This window comes from Typopeltis vanoorti, chromosome 11, assembly GCF_054136105.1.
Source record: "Typopeltis vanoorti isolate ZY-2024b chromosome 11, IOZ_Tvanoo_1.0, whole genome shotgun sequence".
NCBI lineage: Eukaryota > Metazoa > Arthropoda > Arachnida > Uropygi > Thelyphonidae > Typopeltis > Typopeltis vanoorti.
Genome location: NC_143559.1, coordinates 64,389,334 through 64,408,810, shown reverse-complemented (window position 1 = coordinate 64,408,810; position 19,477 = coordinate 64,389,334). Strand labels below are relative to the sequence as shown.

The 19,477-nt window shown below is 35.7% G+C and overlaps 1 protein-coding gene across 2 annotated transcripts in view; it reads right to left on the bottom strand.

Annotated features, from left to right (window-relative positions):
• Positions 1-19,477, bottom strand: part of LOC150101675 (protein MEMO1-like) — a 193,340-nt gene that overhangs the window by 92,647 nt on the left and 81,216 nt on the right. For both annotated transcript variants that reach the window (XM_090401000.1, XM_090401001.1), the window contains exon 5: positions 12,232-12,343. In XM_090401000.1, coding sequence (XP_090257126.1) covers positions 12,232-12,343 — 112 coding nt within the window. The remainder of the gene's footprint in view (positions 1-12,231; positions 12,344-19,477) is intronic.

The window sequence follows — 19,477 nt, the reverse complement described above, 5'->3', positions numbered from 1 at the left end:
CATCCATTCTCACAGCAGGATTCGAACCTGCGACCTGTTGGTTGGAGAACGGTATACTAAACACTTGGCCAACCAGGCCAGCTACCCTTAGTGCATCACAGCTAATGTACAACAGGTTTATGACTTCCATAGTTAAGATTCAATAAAAAAATAATAATAATAAATAAATAAATTATAATCATTTTCAGTCAATTACCTACAGCAAATTCATAGGAACTAAAGAAGTGTTATTTATCCTAAACAACTTTAAATTGGTTATTCTAAATAAACAAATCTCAAATCAAAGTGAGAAAAAAACTAAGTTTTTTTTTTTGTTTTCTTTTTACCTCTCCACCTCTCAATTTGCAGTCAGGAGAAACTACTATTTTGCAGCATGGTAGTTATAAAGGTGTCACATTAGTACATGCAGTATCTTAAGCTTTGAACATGCAAAGGACTAAAATTCATCTTTTCAATTTATATTATTCCACTAAATATCATAAATCTCAAGATAAAATCCATAAATAACTATTTTAAAATGATAGTGCAGACAGGGGTTAATAAAGAAGGAATTTTTAATGTTCTTTTTTTCTGAACAATTAAAGTTTGTAGTCTTTGGGGAATATTTCATGATAAAGACTGTTACAAAGACAGACAAAAAGAATGAAATTTGAACGAGTATATCAGTGTATTAGCATCTGAACTGTAAATGGATGTTGCCAGCTGTTGTTGAGTCTGTTGAATTGTTTGACCATGAACCTGTAGAACTGCTTTGGCAATCTGTTGAACTTTGATGGAGTAGAGCTTTTCTATAGGGTTATTGTCAATTTTCTGTAGAGCAGCAACAATTGCTGGACAAGAATAGATATGGGCGGGTGTTAATTCGACTCCTAGATAGTCCTTGTATATTTCATAGCTTCTAGCACTGTCTGGCTGAATTTTCATGCCTGTAAAATGTTCCGTCCTTAGTCTGGTGACGATTGTGATTATTTCTCTATTTTCATTAATTCTGTTGATTTCGTGCTTCTTCTTCTTAATAGATTGTTTGAACAGTCTTCTTTTTGCAACAGAATTAGCATCAGTTAGTGATAGTGGGTGTAATCTTTGAGGTGAGTGTCTTGTTTCTTTGGCTAGTCTGTCTGCTCTCTCTCTCATTGCAATATTTACATGAGCTGGTATCCATTGCAATGTACAGTACTTATTTTTCAAATTTAAAGTTGTTAGATGTTCATGAATTTCCTGTGTGAGTACTGCTTTTTCCTTCTTTAATACTTCAAATGCAGATTTGAGTCACTGTAGATAGTTATTCCGTCTGTAATGTTTATTACTGGATTAGAGAGATATAACTTTAGAGCTGCTTGTATGGCTGTTAATTCACAAGTGAAGTTTGAAGCTATTTTGCCAGCTGTAGATTTGATTTATGTTTTCTTGCCTCCAGGTAGAATTAATAAAACTCCTGCTTCTCCTTGATTCAGTGCTTTATCAGATGATCCATCAGTGTAGGCGATGAGATGGGCAGCTGTTGCTTGTGTTATTTAGGTTTAACAGGAATGGTGAATGGATGCCAGTTCTGAGCAATGATAGAAGTATCTGCACTTTATGAAGAAACCAACTGAGACAGTCACTAGAATCTGTGAGAGAGAGAGCATCAAGGAGATTAACTGACCTTTCTTGAGCAATCAACAATATTGAGACAGGTATGTGGTGCATCAATCAAAATGTGAGAAGAATATTCTAGGTTTTTTTTTTTTTGGGGGGGGGGGGATTTGAGATTTGTATATTTAGTAGCATCTTGAGTAAAAATTATACCAAGATATGATATCAGATATCCTAAAAAACCAAGGATACTACATAGCATTTAATTTTTCAGGAAATCACAATGTACAGGTAACCCTTGTATAACGCGATACTTATACAACACGGTTTCGATATAACGCGGTCTACAAATTGTAGTAACCCTTGTTCAACGCGGTTTCGATATAACGCGGTCTACAAATTGTAGTAACCCTTGTTCAACGTGGTTTCGATATAACGCGGTCTACAAATTGTAGTAACCCTTGTTCAACGTGGTTTCGATATAATGCGATCAACAATTTCTAGTAACCCATTTTTTTTTCATATATTTTTCACCGCGGGACTTAAAAATCAAATTTTATCTTCGTTAAATTTGTGTCTGCCCGTATCGCGTAAGTAGTTATAAGTATCGAATTTAGTTTTATTGTATTACTGAATAAGGTACTGTACAGAGGTTTTGCAGTCTGCGTGATTCTCAACAAATAGTGCAATTAGAGACAGCTGGAATAAAAACGGTGCTAACTAATGAATCGCATGTCCCCTCTCACAGAAACTATGCTGTATAGACTCAAGCAAAAACCATATGTTGCACCGAAACACAGTATCTAACTAAAAACTATTGTCCAATGTTTCAATTATGAAATAAGTGTTTGTTTTATTGCATTTGAAATTCTCGATGTCATTATGACAGATTGCAAAGGCTAACTTAATATAAAATTCTACTAAGAATTGAAACATGCCATATAATGAATGTGTAAGTTCGCCTGCCACCTCAAATACAAACAAGCAGCCGTAAAATTCAACCAAGGGTTGAAACTTTTGTATGAGTTGAGCCGGTCTGTAATGAGAAGTTCCACCAAAATGATAAATGACACCATGTTGCGAATGTGTTAAAACTAATAATGAATTTTTTTATGACAGTTTCGGATGTTATGGAATTCGAATGATCAGAATTAGCATTTCAACTCAACACTTGTCAGTTGCCTTTGTCTTTGGGTGGCGTGAGCTTTTGTTAATACCACACCAATCATATGCACGTCTTTTAGCTGCTCTCTTGTGCAAAACAAAATTCATCTTGTACGTATTGTAATAATTAAAAAAAGTTGAATAATTTATAAGTGTATAAAAGGATATCACCTGTATGACATGCCAGCAAAATTCTCAGACTTGCCACCTCTGGCACGAGTGCTATTGGTTCGCCATCTAGGGTTTACTGTATAAAGTGTTTATTGTTGAAAATTTTTCTTCGTTTTCTGCCAGGAAAGCGCATTAAAAATCATAAGCGTGTTATTCTCAAGCTGAGCAGTTTATTTTCTGGTGAGTTACATACATATGTAACGCTTTTTTTTTTCTGTCAAAGTTTATTTTTATTGTAATGGCCACTAAAACTGCAACAAAAGGGAAAAAACCAACATTGAAGAGAAAATTCATTTCTCTCGAAGAAAAAATTAAAATCTTGGATCGGTTGAAAATTGGAGAAAAACCAGGAGTTGTTGTAAGCACTCTTAATTTCAATGAATCAACAATTCGAACAATCAAACAAAATGAACATAAAATCCGAGAAAGTGTTACGCGATATTCTAATAGTAAAAATGGAGAAATCTCTAATGATTTGGATAGATGATTGCACTCAAAAGAAAACTCCTTTGGATGGACATCTTATTAAGCAAAAAGCTCTCAAAGTTTATAAACATTTAAAAGAACTTGATCAAGATTCTTCAGAAGAAATCTCTCAGCATTTATTTTGTGCTGGTACAGGTTGGTTCAAAAACTTTAAAAAGCAGTTTTCGTTGTATAATCTTAAAATCCAGGGAAAATCAGCATCAGCAGACGTTGAAGCTGCCAGGAAATACCCAGCAGAACTTTTAAAAATCATTAAAGAAGGTGGTTATGGTGCAGACCGGGTATTCAATGCAGATGAATCTGGGTTATATTGGAAAAAATGCCAAAACGCACCTATATTTCAAAAAATGAAAGATCAGCTCCTGGATTCAAAGTTTCTAAAGATAGAATTACTCTACTATTTTGTAGTAATGCATCAGGTGATCACATGACAAAATCAATGTTTATGAACCAATCCGCAAATCCTCATGCGATGAAAGGGCTCAGCAAGCCCACCCTACCTTTTTATTGGCGGGCCAACAAAAAGGCATGGGTTACAGCTAGCTGTTTGAAAATTGGTTTTTCAAGTTTTGTACCCGATGTAGAAAGTTATACAAAGAAAAAAAATATGGACTTCAAAATTCTACTAATTTTAGATAACGCACCAGACCACCCAACAAATTTAAGCCATCCGAATATTAAAATAACTTTTTTTGCCGCCTAATACTACTTCACTTATTCAACCACTCAACCAAGGAATAATATCAACATTTAAGTCATATTATATTCGGCGAACATTCCAATTAATTTTGGAAAAATTGGAATCAAATCCAAACATGACACTGCCTCAAGCATGGAAAGTTTTCAATATTGAATTGTGTGAAAATTGTTTCTCTGTTCATTAAGAAATTACAATCCACTAAGCTGAATGCTTGCTGGAAAAAAATATTGCCTGAAGCTGTTCTGGAACAAAATTTCGTACCTCCAGTGGATGCTGAGCTATGTCGTATAATAAACGTCGCACACATTTTTCGTGGAGAGTGCTTATGCGATATGGTTGAAAATGAAATTAGTGAATTAATTGATGGAGAAACAGATTTAAATGAGGAGGGACTGGTACAATTAATGGATGGCGTCGAACAAAATGGTGGGGAAAGTTCTGATGAGTCTCTTAAAGAATTCAGTTTAAAGAAATTAGCAGAAGGATTGAACTTGGCAAGAAAGTTGGTTATTTTAGAGATAATGATCCCTCAATGGAGCGGTCGGGAAAATTCACAAGACAATTGGATATTTGTTTAGCTCCATATTATGAACTTAATAAAAAATGGCAGCATGATGGTAAGCAAAGGCAAAGTCTTATTACTGACTTCTTGATAACTAAAAAAATATGGCCTGAAGCCATTCTGGAACAAAATTCAAAATTCTTGAGTAAAAATTTTTACATATATTCCCATTAATTCCCATTAAAGAAATTTTATTTCTGAAGACAGTGATGATGATGATTAAAATATGCGCTTTATTTTATGGTGTCTAAAACATTTATACATTATGTGCAATGAAATTTTTGTACAATTTGTAATTTTTATAATTTTATACTATGCATTTGTCTCATAATTTTTCTTAACTTACATGAATTACCTGAATTAAATAAAAATATTGTTTTTGTTGGATATATCATTATTGTTTATATAATTAAAAAAAAAAGATTTTGGAACCTAACCCTACTTTTTCTATGTGATCTAAGTCTTGCATAACGCGATTTATATAACGTGCCATTTCTATGGAACCTAACATCTGCGTTATATGAGGGTTACCTGTAAATTAGAATATGAATTATAAAAAACTTTAATTAATACCTTCCTATATTTTGGCAATGCTACATTGCAATCATCAGGATTAAAAAAAACAATGATATATGCATGCAAGCACTAACACTGAGCAAACGAGGCTGAATAAAGGAAGCAGAAGTTGGGCCTAGAATCCTTAACAGTGTCCCTAATGAGTTAAGTTGGGTTGTCTTGACTGTTGGACTGACGATCTTAAAATATGATTCCAAAATTCGTTGAGGTTTTTGGAAAGTTTTTCAGAGCTGAGGCATTGTCTTTCCAAGGAATAGTCTTTCATACTTGTGTAATAGAGTGACCTTCCTCCAGCATATCCTGTGGAGGGCATCCAAAACATGGTCAGCAATTCCTGAGTGGCTCTATTTCGTGGAACCAGATGTAGTCCTTGTGTTCAGATACCTTGATATTGCAAACTGTCCTGCCTGTTCGGCCATAGGACAGTTTGCAACTGCAAGGGACCTGGTACACTCCTGGTTGGTCTAGGGGATGTTGCTGGTCTTTGGTAAAGCAGATACAAGATGCAAATTTCTTATGTGGTCTGTAATTGGTTGCAAGGTCATATTTCCTTAGGATTTTTGTTAATTTTTCCGATGTGCCTGGATATATGGAATGGTGATCATTTTGAGTAATCTCTGCTTTGAAGGGGGAGAGAAAGGTTGCAGTTACATGGTTTTAATATTTTTGGATTTTTTTGGGGTAGTAGCCATTGGCTAAGAAAGTGTTAAGGATATGGTCAAGTTCAGTAGTTAGAGTACTGTTATCTGAACTGATTAATTTTGCCCTTTATATAGGGCTTTTATAATCCCATGTTGTTGGAATGGGGGGGGGTGAGACTGCTAGTGAATGTATCTACAAATGGTAGACTGTTGTTTTTCTTTTCCAAGGTAAACTGGATCCTTGGGTGTTGACTGTTTAGGTGCTAAGAAACTGGAGTGTATCCATGCCATACAGCTAAATGGAGAACATATCATCTACGTAGCATAGTCAGACAGTGAGCTTATGTGCGGCAGAGTTTAAGGCTTTTTCTTCAAAGACTCCATAAATAATTTAGCCAGGGGTAGAGAACCCATGGCAGTCCCCTCTATCTGTGGAATTCTCCTTGCCAAATGAAATAGCCTGAGTTTATGGTGAACTGAAATAGGGCTGCGATATCAGGAAGAAAAATGGCTAGGATGAGGTCTAAGGTATCTTTGAGATTGATAATAACGAATAAAGAGGAGACATCAAAAATGACTATTATGTCAGTGTATTGGAGTGTGAAGTTTTTTATACTGGCTTTAAAGTGGGACATGTTTTTTTGAGTGAATACATACTGTGCTCAAACAATATACCATTGTTTCCAGTATAATGTGTGAGCACTTGGCTAAATGTTTGGCTAATTTGTATGTGGGTGAATCAATGCTATCCACAATGGGACATAATGGCACATTTCGTTTATGGATTTTTGGTAGTCCACATATCCAGAAGGAAGTGTTCTGATTTGTGTGCTGGTGGGATCACAGTCTATAGGGAGAACAAAGATTTTGAATGGGTAATGTGCAAAAAGCACTAGAGCTAATCAGATACTCTGATGATGTATCAGGTCCAACCACTGGAGGATCTCCCTTGCAGAACTGTAAACCTAGGATCCATAATCAAGTTTTGAATATACAAGTGCACTACAACCACATGTTCTTGTTTCAGGAAAGCAGGTCCTACACAGACCAAGACATGACAAATGTGGAGCAAGGAACACTGATCATCACCCCACTCGGTAGAGGATAGAGTGCAGAGGATATTCAATGTTTTTTGCAGTTATCCCGAAGATGACGAATGTGTGTAAAGAAAGTTAGCTTTCTGTCAAAGATGAGTCCCAAAAACTTGGCCTCTGGAACTACTGGGATAATAGTTTTCCCCATTCTTAAATCAGGATTGGTGTGTAGTGTTTCTGGAAGAAGTTTACACAGACACTTTTTTTCTGCAGATAATGTGCAGAACAAAGAGCCCTTGAAGAGAAATGATCGACAGCTTGCTAAAGTTGTCTTTAAATGACCCTCATGTTACAGGAGTGAGAGTAAACTGTGAAGTCACTGACATAAAGGCAATTGCCTACTGTGAGAGGAAGCTGTTCAGTAACTTAGTTTACTTTAATAGCGAAGAAGGTCACACTTAAGACAGAGCCTTGAGGAACCCCCCTCCCCTCTTCTTGATATGGCTGAGATAACATGTGAGCCTCTTGGACCTGGAAGACACTGCTGGATAGAAAGTTCTTAATAAAAACAGGAAGGTACCCTCCCCACACACGCACACACCTCAGACCAAGATTAAACAGATATTTTAATATGCCATATCTCCAAGCTGTGTCATAGGTTTTTTTCCATGTAGAACACTGCAAACACATGTTCTCGCTTCAGAAAGTGTCTCTTATAGATGTTTCTAAATGGACCTAATGGTCCAAAGTCGATCAATGTACGAAAGCAACATTGTGTGTTAGAGAGAAGTTTGTTGCTTTCCAAGTACCAGAGAAGCCTTGCATTCACCATTTTTTCCAAGACCTTACAAAGACATCTAGTCAGAGCAATAGGACAATAATTGTTGGCCTTGCCTGGCTTTGAGATAGCAATGACAATCAACTTATGAAACTCTTCCTGTAAATATTCTGTTGTATAGTAAGAGAAGGTAATCCGTAGAAGATGATGGGAAGTGTTTTATCATCTCATATGTCATCAGGGCCAACTACACAATGCTTTGGGTAGAGTGGAAATTCACGTTTTTTTTGCGGGGGGGTTTACAAAATGCCAATTGTACAGCTCAATCCCCTTGGTACAAAAGCTTAGCCGGCATTTGTTTTTCTTTCAAAAAAAAAAAAAAAAATCAGAATAAGAATCTATTGCTGAGATCCTGGCAAAGTTTTCTCCCAAAATGTCTGCAATAAGCTTTGGGATCAACAACAATACACCCATTATGATCTAACATAAACAAACCGTGTTTTCTTTTCATCCTCCGAATTTTATCCCATACAATTTCTGCACTAGTTGTTTGATTAATGGATGATGTAAATTGAATCCAGGATTATTTTCGACTCTGACATCTCACATAATGTGCTTTGGCCTGAGCATGTTTAAATGCTATTAAGTTTGTTGTGGTAGGATATCTACAAAATATATTCCATGCTCTATCATGATCTTTTTTGGCTGCTTGGCACTCTCGGTTCCACAAAGGCTCTGGGTAGAGTGGAAATCCACAATGTTTTGGGGAATGCTGTAGTGGCCACACAGACAATACAGTCTGTGACATACTTCCCTGCTTTATTAATAGGTGTTTGGTTGACTTTTTCGGTATTAAATTTTTCAAGTTGAGAAAATGTATTTCAGTCAGCCTGGTCCATTTCCCATATGGGCATCTGTGTAGGAGGAAATGGTTCCTGTGAAGACATTGTGTGATAGGAGAAAAATGATCACTTCCATATATATTTTCATCAACATCCCATTTGAGTTTCGAAAAATGGCAGGGGAACAGATTGTAAGATCAACTGCAGAATAGAAGCAGGTAGGCATATAGAAGAAGATATTTACTCTATTATTAAAAATGGAGAGGTCATGGGTGTTGGGCATTTGCTCAATGATACAAACTCATTTATACATACTGGTGCTATCCCACAGAGTGTTATATCCATTAAAGTCGCCCATTAGGAGTATGGGCAGGAGCAGCTGCATTATGAGATTACTGAGTTCCATTTCATTTAATTCAGAACCCGGCAGTAATCTACTGAGCATACTGTGATTAGAAACCCCCCACAGATAGGTGAACTGATACTGCTTCCAGAGCAGTATTAAGCTGAACATGATGGAAAGGAGTATGACTGCCCAGGAGAATAGCTACTCCACCATGTGGAGAGTTCTGTCCTTGCATGCAAGAGTGATATTCCTGAAAGTAGGATCCTCACTGGATTTTAAATAAGTTTCCTGCAAACAGAAATAATAAGGTTTATGTTTCTGAAGCAGGTGCTTGATATCAATGTTCTGGCAAAACCCACAACAATTCCACTGTGAAAATTTTCCTATTGTTTAGGCTTCATAGACTTGTCTAATTTCCAGGAGGTTCAGGACTTACTCTTGTTTAGGTTACATTTCTCATTAGATTTTGGGAAGAATGGGCGACCAGTGTCCATCTCTTCCTCTAGAAAAATATCCAATACATCTTCAGATGTATCTGGATCACTGGGTAAGTTCAAGTTACTTTCAGTAGATACTGAAGTATCCATTTTTTCTGGAAAAAGTTTTGGTGGTTCTGATGAGCCTTCAAATGGAACTATTTTAAGAGCAGGATTCTGCATTGTGTGATTGATGCACTCAACAGAGAAACAATTGCAGAGTTCAGGTATGGTGAAATTATCAAATGATTGAATAGACATACGAGTTTGAATTACCGTTAACATTAACTCAAACTCATATGTCAAACCTGGTTCCAACCAGAAACATCCTTACATTTGATACTCCTAAGCCTCTCACATCTGTTTAACAGGACAATTGAGATACCCTGCTTAAACAGATGTGGGAGGCTTAGGAGTATCAAATGTAAGGATGTTTCTGGTTGGAACCAGGTGACTATCCCTATGGATCATAATGCACCTAATCATACCTATCACTCTTTGATCTTTCAGCTCTGAACATATCTCATCAGGAAACATCTAGGGTATTCCATTCTGAGATCATTTCTCTACAGGAATTGTGATTGGGGTGAATTGTAAAGGGATGCAACTGTTATAATTACAGCTGTTTTGCCTGCTTCAGTTTAGGAGTGCCCCCTGTTTAAATGTCATTGGCTATTTACTCATGGATTCATAGGGCATTGTGAGTGTAAATGTACCAAAAAGTATATGTAGCATAAGGAATAGAAATTTACACATACCTTTTTCTGAGTGTTGCGGCTTTTCCTCTTTCTGCGATGTCGAAAAACTACTGAGTGTGTGTGGGGGGGTAGGCAATTTGGTAGAATTAAGTTAGAAAAACCCAGGTTTTTTTCATAATATATATAAACATATATATTATATTATATAGGGTGGAGAAAAGGTGAAAGGGTTGATTTTTTAAAATAGGGAGTGGGAAGGGGAAAGGTGGGTGATGGATGTAACTGTTACTGGTATTCCACCCACTGATGTTGCTCTGAGTAGTTTTTCAGAAAGTTGTTGACATGTTTCTACAAAGACATCATCAGAACTTAGCTTCTTACTGTTTTGGGAAACCTGCCAGTCCTTCTATACTGTTTTGAATGAAGAAGGGTAATATTTTCCTCACTGGCTTTTCATCTGTAGCATGGATGATTAGAAAAACTGGTACATTTATACTGGTATCATGTTTTTTGTTTCTTACTTGTGTTACTGAAAGATGCATCAATAGTATCAATACTTGGGTGGGACTTTGTTAGGGGCCCCACTGAAATGATGTCCTTGCAGACAACTAGGGTAGTGATCACATAGCTTATTTTTCTGACATCAATATATTTTTCTAGGTCTTTAAGTCAGCCATTCTTATCATATATTCACTATAAATATTAAAATGATAACATGACAACATACAAACCCTTTTTCCAATCAAATACTCTGTCCATTTCTCTGAAAACTGTTTTTACTAAAGGTTCTTGGTTTGTCTTAGCATTCTCTAAGAGAATTAGACACTCAGGTATTCCCATTGCTCTCATAACATTCCACAATCTGTTATGATCAACACAATCAAAAGCTTTTCTATAATCAATAAAATAAAATATTTTCTTTTGAAATTAATTTTTTTTTCTCCTATGATCCATCTCATGTTTGCTATCTGATCTTGGGTTCCTCTATCTCTCTTAAAACCTGCCTGTTCTTCTGGCATTTCTCTATATGGTTGCAGCCTCTTTTTTTTTTTTAATATAACTTTACTTGCATGTGAAATTCCTGTAATTCTCACAACCTCTGGGGATCTGCCCTTTTTTTTAAGAATTGGAATGAATACTGATGTTTTCCAATCTCTAGGCCAGTTGTTATTTCAAATCTGCTGACAGATTTCAGTTAATATATTCAACTACTTCATCCCTAGCTACTCTCAACAATTCCACTGACACTCCATCAGCTGTTCCACTGCCCATATCACTTAACTTTTCATCATAGATGACTCAACAAATTCTCCTTCAACATTAATAATACTTTCCATCTATAATAATTTTTCCACTTTTTTTTTTTCACTCCTTCCAAATGTTTTCCCAAATTACATTTTATACTCTTAATCGAGGATAAACTTCCCTGTTTCATTTATCTTCTAAACAGATCTTTTGTTATATCTGTAATGTTACTTTCTTTAATTTCCCTGCACTTTTTGTTTAGATGTTTTTATCTTTCTTAGTCTGTCTCTGAAAATCTGCAACCAACTGTCTAATGTTTTCTATTTTCCCTGGTTTTTCATTTTTAAATTAAAGATACCAAGAAATTATATACTTGGTTTAATCCTTTATCTAAGTGTAAGCAAACAAAGTTTGCCCCTGAAGTATTTTCTTCAGGGGTAAACTTCAGGGACTGGTGCAACTTGTATAAAGAAGCTAAAACTTCACATCACTTGCTTTAGTATTCCATAATGCAAAGCACATCTCCTTGGACATGTATAATGCTATGCATTATGGGAAGGGTCACTACCCAGACCGTTCTTCGTTTTTTCTTCTTTCTATTGCTGCTTCAATAGCTTCTTCTGACAATCATTTACAATATCTCTTTCTTGTTGATTTAATTAGATTTTTACTTCTTCTATTACTATATATTTTATTTCTTCCTATAGTTCTGATTCTCTTCTTGTCCTATCAAAACTTTTCAATTTCTACTTTAAATGATTTAAATCAAATTTGATAGTCTGTTACTTCTTATCCCTTAATTTCAAGCCAGTTCTCTAGCTATGAATAACCAAAATTTCTTGATTTTATTCAAAACAAAGTTTTGAATGAAAAAAAAAGTGTTATATAACAAGATCCAACATATAATATTAATATCAAGACAAATAATGAAACTTACTTTTCCATGACTTTTGCAATGTATGGAAGATGCATTTCAATACTATGTTCATCTTCATCTGTATGTATAGTCATTTCTTCAAATAATCCTGTGCTATAGAGTTCTTGATAAACTAAAACAGATAATGATCAAACCACAATTTTTTAAAAATACAATGTAAGTATATTAACTAAATAAATACATATATTTTTTAAAAATACATTATAAAGACATTATGAGGAATATCAGAAATCAGTGTCATTTTTGTATTCATTCCCTATTTCTCTTCTTCACATATTAGTATCTATGTGCAATCAAATTTTTGGTAAACAAAAGAACCAAAAATCAGCTGATATTCATAAGAGACTTGCAACAGTTTGTGGATGATGATTAAAACAAAACTGCATTAATAACATACTGTATTCAAGGACCGCTTGTGAGACTATGCAACTTGTGAACAGTTGCTCCCAAAGTAGTTAATCATGTGAACATGAAATTTATTCGACAATTGCAGCATTTTTGTGCATGAAAAATTAGGAGTTTAGATGAAATATTGTGAAATAAGAGAATCCAAGGTCATTTTCTCAGTCATATGGGATTTTGACAGTCACCTATGGACAGATTAATATGAGAGGTTAAATTTTACAAAGCAATATCACAAATGTCCAGTATTATATCAGTCTCCTGACAACTGTGAAGATACAGTTAAAAATGATTCTGAAAAAAAGCATGAAAGGAAACCTTTCATGACTCAGAAAGGAATGCTCAGTCTCATATCCAATAAAAGAATATAGAGATCTGGTACCACTATCTTTCTCGTTTAGTCCAAATATCTTCTTTAGATATACAAGCTCAAAGAGTTAAAAGAATTTCCAGGACAGAAATTTGAGACTGCCTGCATACTCCTAAATGTACAAATGTTATATGTGTGCCAATATTGATACTGGTACACATATAACCATGTGGATATATGTGTACCAGTACATATGATAGGAACTGATCAACTTTATTTCAAAAGCTCCCAATTTTCAAACATAGTTGGATCAGTTAACTCATTCTGCATTGTATTAATCCTTCTTCCCTCCCTCCCCTTTTTTTTGTTCATTTATAGCTTTATCTAATGTGCTAATTTATCAAATTTCTAAACATTCCTTCTGCTTTCTATTCAGTTCTTGCCATGATGTTAATGTGTGTGCATATGTTACAAACAATGATATGAATTTCTTTACGCATCTACTGGCAATGCTGGATAATGTATATCCAGAGTTAAGTTAAAAAGCATTAACTAGACTATACTGTGTTTTAATCCGCGAGTTAATCCTTGTCATAAGCACCTCTGTAGTGCAATTGGAAGAATGACGGTACATTGTGCTTCAAATGGAAAGGCCTAAGTTCGATTCTCTTTGTGACGAGAGGAATCTTTATACGGTTTTTTTTCAACTGGAGGTGAGTTAGCTGATATCACATGGAGGTAGCAATGTTTTTTTCTCCTGGGAACTTGGGTTTTTCATCCCATATACAGACAAATTGACCTACAGAACACCAGCAATTTACAGACAAAAAAATACTAGTGGTGGACAGCAGATTGTGTTGGAGTAAATGACAATAGTAGTGGCAGTTCATAGTTGGTAGATTAAGTGGTGGTAGAGTTGTAGAGTAGGTGTCCTCTCCTCCCTCAATGAGTCTTTGGATACCTTGGAGGTGTCACGAAATAATAATAATAATACTAATGAATGGAAAGCATCTGCAATATCAGATGTTAGTCTTACTAACATCTGATATTGCAAAGTTTGTCTTAATCTTATCACAACCTTGGGTAATTTTTGCCCTTTTAATGCTATCATATATTTGTTGAAAATCAATAAAAATTATATTTAATATCAATTTCCCCAAATGTCTAATAACGATAACAGTATGCATCTCATCAGCTGTAGATTTTTCTTTTCTGAAACCTCTTGGTACACCAATTATCCTCTCCATAAATGGTTTCAATTTGTCCTTCAAAACAGAAGTACATATATACTTTGTATGTTGTACATAACAGAGAATAACTCCATAATAACTTCTGCAGAACATTTCATCATTCTTTTTATATATCAGACAGATCTCTTTCTCCATTCTACTAGCATCTGCTCTTTCTTCCATATGGTTAAAATAAATTTGTATATTTTCTGGTTTCCTTTCTCCAGCTTTCAATGATTCTATAATAATTCCTCAGGAATTATATTTATTTCTGAGGTATTATTATTCTGAATGAATGCACTTTATCAATAGTGTTGATAGTTCAAAAGATTCTTCTTATACAGTAGAAGTTGGTATATGATTTCATGATGTGGAAGTTCCTATTCAGTAATTCATGAAATACAATCTCCATCTGTTTTTATGTTTTTCTCTGTTAACATATTTCTACGAATGTGTGTGTGTGTGTGTGTGTGTGTGTGTGTGTGTGTGTGTGTGTGTGTGTGTGTGTGTGTGTGTGTGTGTGTGTGTGTGTGTGTGTGTGTGTACACAATTCCTGCAATCAAGCAGAATTTGGTTAGAGACAGTAATGTCAGGACACACAGAAGCACAGCCAATAGAGATCACTGATCTTGAACCATCAGTATAGATGAACAAGAAATCAGAGTGGGCTGCTGTGTGCATTAAAGAATTGAAAATAGACAGATGATGGAGTATGAAACTGCTATAGTTCACAAAGTGAGAGGTTGCAGCATGGAATGCAAACCTCCAATGGAGGAATGCAGTTATGTTTGGTGCAGGTGATGTTGTCAACATTAATGTCAATAGCTTGCATAAAATCTCTTTAAAACATACCAAAAAGACAGCAGAGGCGTAGCTATGGGAGGGCAGAGGGGGAGGTCCACCCCAGGCAGCACTTGGAATCTTTTTGAACTTTTTGCAGTTAATTCTAAAATAGTCTCGAGAACTCAGTTCCAAATGTTGTAATACTAATACGAATTTTCCTCACAATTGCTGTGAGTGTTGCTAGTTGTGAGAGGAGTTTTTCTAAATAAAATTGATTAAGAATTATCTACATTACTATGAAATAGACTTTGCCAATGTCATTGACGATTTTGCTAACAGAAAAGCAAGAAAAATAACATTTTAGAATGTTGAAATTAAAGTTTTACTTCAAAATAAACATAGTGTTTTCATTTATTTCCCTATACGTCGTTTTGACTTTTTGTGGTATTTTGGTGTGTATTAAGAGGGGTGGCAAAAGCTCTAGCTACACCACTGAAAGACAGATGATAGTCTGACATGTAATATTGAGCTTCCCAGTGCAGAGAAAAGAGACTAGTCCACATAGAATGCTCTGGACCAGACTATTTTTATGACATAATTAAGAGACAGTTTCCACCTAAGTGACAGAGCCAGTTCATTTGCTTCAACATAAAGACTGAATGGGTGATGTGTGAAAGGCACCAGTGGTTATTGTATACCCTGATGTTGGTTGGGATCCAACCAAACAGGTTATACTGCCTTGCCAGACTTGAGATGCATAATCCAGATCTGAACATATAGGCATATGATAAAGACAAAGCATATGATTGATGAAGATTGATCTACAACCCATCCAGTAGAGGACAGAATGCGAAGGATAGTCAATGCTCACTTGCACTATTCTCTTAGTTGATGATTGTGTGTGTGCAAGGAATAAGTTTTCTGCCAAAGATGAGACTAAAGAATTCAGCTTCTGTTGCTACTGAAATAACAGTTTATCACATTCTTAATTCAGGATCTGGGTGAAGAGTGCATTTTTGACAGAAATGTACACAGACACTTTTTTTTTCTGTCGAAAATCTGAATCCCATTACTAAGAGCCCACAGAGAAACATGGTCAATTGCTTGCAATTGATCATGCTTCTCAGTACAAAAGCAAAAGCAAATTGTGAAGACATCAACATATAGAGCACTTTTCCTACAATGGGAAAAAGCTGTTCAGTAATTGAGTTAACTTTGATAGCAAAACGTTTCCCACTTAACACAGAGCATTGTTCTTGATGATTTGGCCAAGATGGCATACTTCCCACTCTGACTTGGAAAACTCGGATAGACAGAATTTTTTTTTTAAATTAATACAGGAAGGTATTCTCTGAGACCTAGGTTATAAAGGTCTTTGAATATGCCATATCTCCAGGCTGTCAAGCTTTTCCATGTAAAAAAAAAAAAAAACGAGATGCTCTTGCTTCAGGAATGCTTATTATACAAGTTTCTAAATGGATAAATAGTCCAAATATCAAACAATGTCTACAAAAGCCATATAGTGCATTGGAGAGAAGATTTAATCTTCTCTCAATACACTATATGGCTCTAAATACCAGCGACATCTAGCATTAACCATTTTCTCTAATATCTTACAAAGGCAGCTGGTCAGAGCAACAGGTCAATAATTCATGCTTGTGTTGAATCCTTTCCTGGTTTTGGGATAATAATGACAACTGACTTATCCCAAGAATCCAGAAACTCTTCTTCTGAAAGTATTCTGCTGTATAGTAAGAGAAGAAGATCAATAGCAGATGATGGATGTTTTATCATTTCATAATGGATGTTATCAGGCCCTACTATACAAGGGTGAGACAACAAAACTGATAGAAAAAATTGGCTGATGTTTCTCCTGTTGCTCTTTTAATAGTAAGAATTCAGGAGGAATGAAGTTCTTGTTGAGATTCTGGCAAAATGTCTGCAAAAGCTATGATCCACAACAACACATCCGTTATGGGCTACGGTAAATAAACAGCGTGTTATGTATCTACATTTCATTTTCCAGATTTTATCCCATACAATTTGGTTGATTAACTGATTAGGTAAATTGGATCCAAGATTGTTTTGACTCTGAAGTTTCACATAACGTGTTCTGGTATGCTTAAAAAAGCCATTAATTTTGTGTTGGGGTATCTATGAAATATACTCCACACTGTTGTTTTTTGGCTGCCTGGCATTCTGGGTTCCATGAAAGCTTTGGACAGAGTGGAAATCAAGATGACATTTTTGGAAAATTGAGGCTGTTGCTGGCTAAACCATGCAATCTGTACATACTTTACTGCTTCATTAATAGGTGTTTGACTGATTGTATCAGCATTAAATTTTGCAAGATGGAGAAAAAGTATTCCAGTCAGCCTGATCCATTCCCCATATAGACATCTGTGTAGGAGAAGATGGTTCATGTGAAGACACCATACAAATAACAGGAAAATGATCACTTCTGTAGAGATTGTCTTCAGCATCCCATATGAGCAGTCGAAAAATGGCAGGAGAGCAGATTGTAAGTTTGATGCAGAACATGAGCAGATAGGTACATGGTAAGTATTGAGTCTATTATTCAAAAGAGAGAGAGAGAGAGATCATTTTCAAGGATTCGTTCAATGACACGGCCTTGTAAATTTGTGAATGCACTACTCCACAAAGTGTTGTGCCCATTAAAATCACCCATAAGAAGTATACAACCAGGCAGTTGCAAGATAAAGTTATTAAGACGGAGTTCATTTAGCTCAGCATATGGTGGCAAATAAACTGAACATGCTGTAATAAGAAATTCCAGGGATAGCCAAATTGCTACTGCTTCTAAAGCAGTAGCAAGCTGGACATGATGGAGAAGAGTACGACCACCCATTAATAACTACTCCACCATGAGCAGGAATATATCCAGTTCTGCTCTTGCATACAACAGAGAAAATTTCTTATGGTAGGATTCTCACTAGGTTTTAAATGTTTCCTGCAGACAGAAACTGAAAGGTTTGTGCTTCTGCAGCAAAATCTAGATTTTATCGTATATATTCTGGTGAAACCCATAGCAGTTCCATTATAAAAATTTACCTACTGTTTTGGCATTGTTGACATCCAATTTTCAGGAGATTGAGGACTTGCCCTTGTCAGGTTTATATTTATCAAATGATTTTGGGAAGTATGGACGGATAATGTCCATCTCTTCCTCTGGAAAAAAAATTCAACACATCTGATGTGTCAGGATCAGTTGAAAAGTTTAATTTACTTTTAGTGGATACTGAAGTATCCATTTTTTTTCAGTGAGGCTGTCTGGTGGTTTATCTTTACGTGAGATCCTTGTCATAATTTTTTTGACAAGTGGGTTCTCATCAAATGGAACCATTTTAGTTGTTTCTAGAGTGAGTCCATAGGTCATGCGATTGATCCACTCAACAAAGATGCTCTCATGATCATAAAGTTCAGGCATGGGGAAATTATCAGATGGTGGACTAGACATACATGTTTGGGATGCTGTTGAGATTTGTTATCATGCTTTTTATTACCACATTGGGCACAGCTGGTAGAGCCAAGACAGGCAGTTTGGGCATGCCCACATTTCTGAGATGTAAAGCATCTTGGTGGATTAGGTTGAATCTATCAGGATAGTTGAGATACCCTGCTTTTAGAGATGGAAGCTTAGGTGTATTAAAAGCAAGGATGATGTTCCTGGTCATAATCAGATGACCATCCCTATGTCTCAGGATGCACCTCAACACCTATCACTCCCTGATCTTTAGGCTCTGAACATATCACCTCATCAGGAACATCGAGTATATTCCATTCTGATATATAACTGTGTTTTATGAGATGTTACTGATTGGTATTCCACCCACTGATGTTACTGTCAGCAGTTTCTCAGAATGTTGCTGACGAAAATGCTGATGTTTCCACAACGATAATCCACACCAACAACAATAGTAACAATGTAACCGTATCAGGACAAAATTACACGGGATAAAATTGCACTGCAAAAATTACACAGGGACAAATATTCCATGGTCAGTATATTCCATTCTGATATATAACAACTGTGTTTTATGAGATGTTACTGATTGGTATTCCACCCACTGATGTTACTGTCAGCAGTTTCTCAGAATGTTGCTGACAAAAATGCTGATGTTTCCACAACGATAATCCACACCAATAACAATAGTAACAATGCAACCGTATCAGGACAAAATTACACGGGATAAAATTGCACTGCAAAAATTACACAGGGACAAAATTACACACAGATAAAAATACACTAAGAAAAAAATTAAAAGGAAAAAATACACAATAATAAATTTAGTTTAATCCTTTATCCAAGTGTGAGCAAACAAAGTTTGCACCTGAAAATATCTTCAGGACTGAGGTGAGGTAGTACAACACCAGGCAACTCATAGCAAAGGTGGTCAAGCTACTATCACTCCTATCGCAGTATCTCCCATAATGCAAAACACATCTCCTTGCAGATAAGTATAATGTTATGCATTAAGGGAAGGGTCACTATCCATACTGG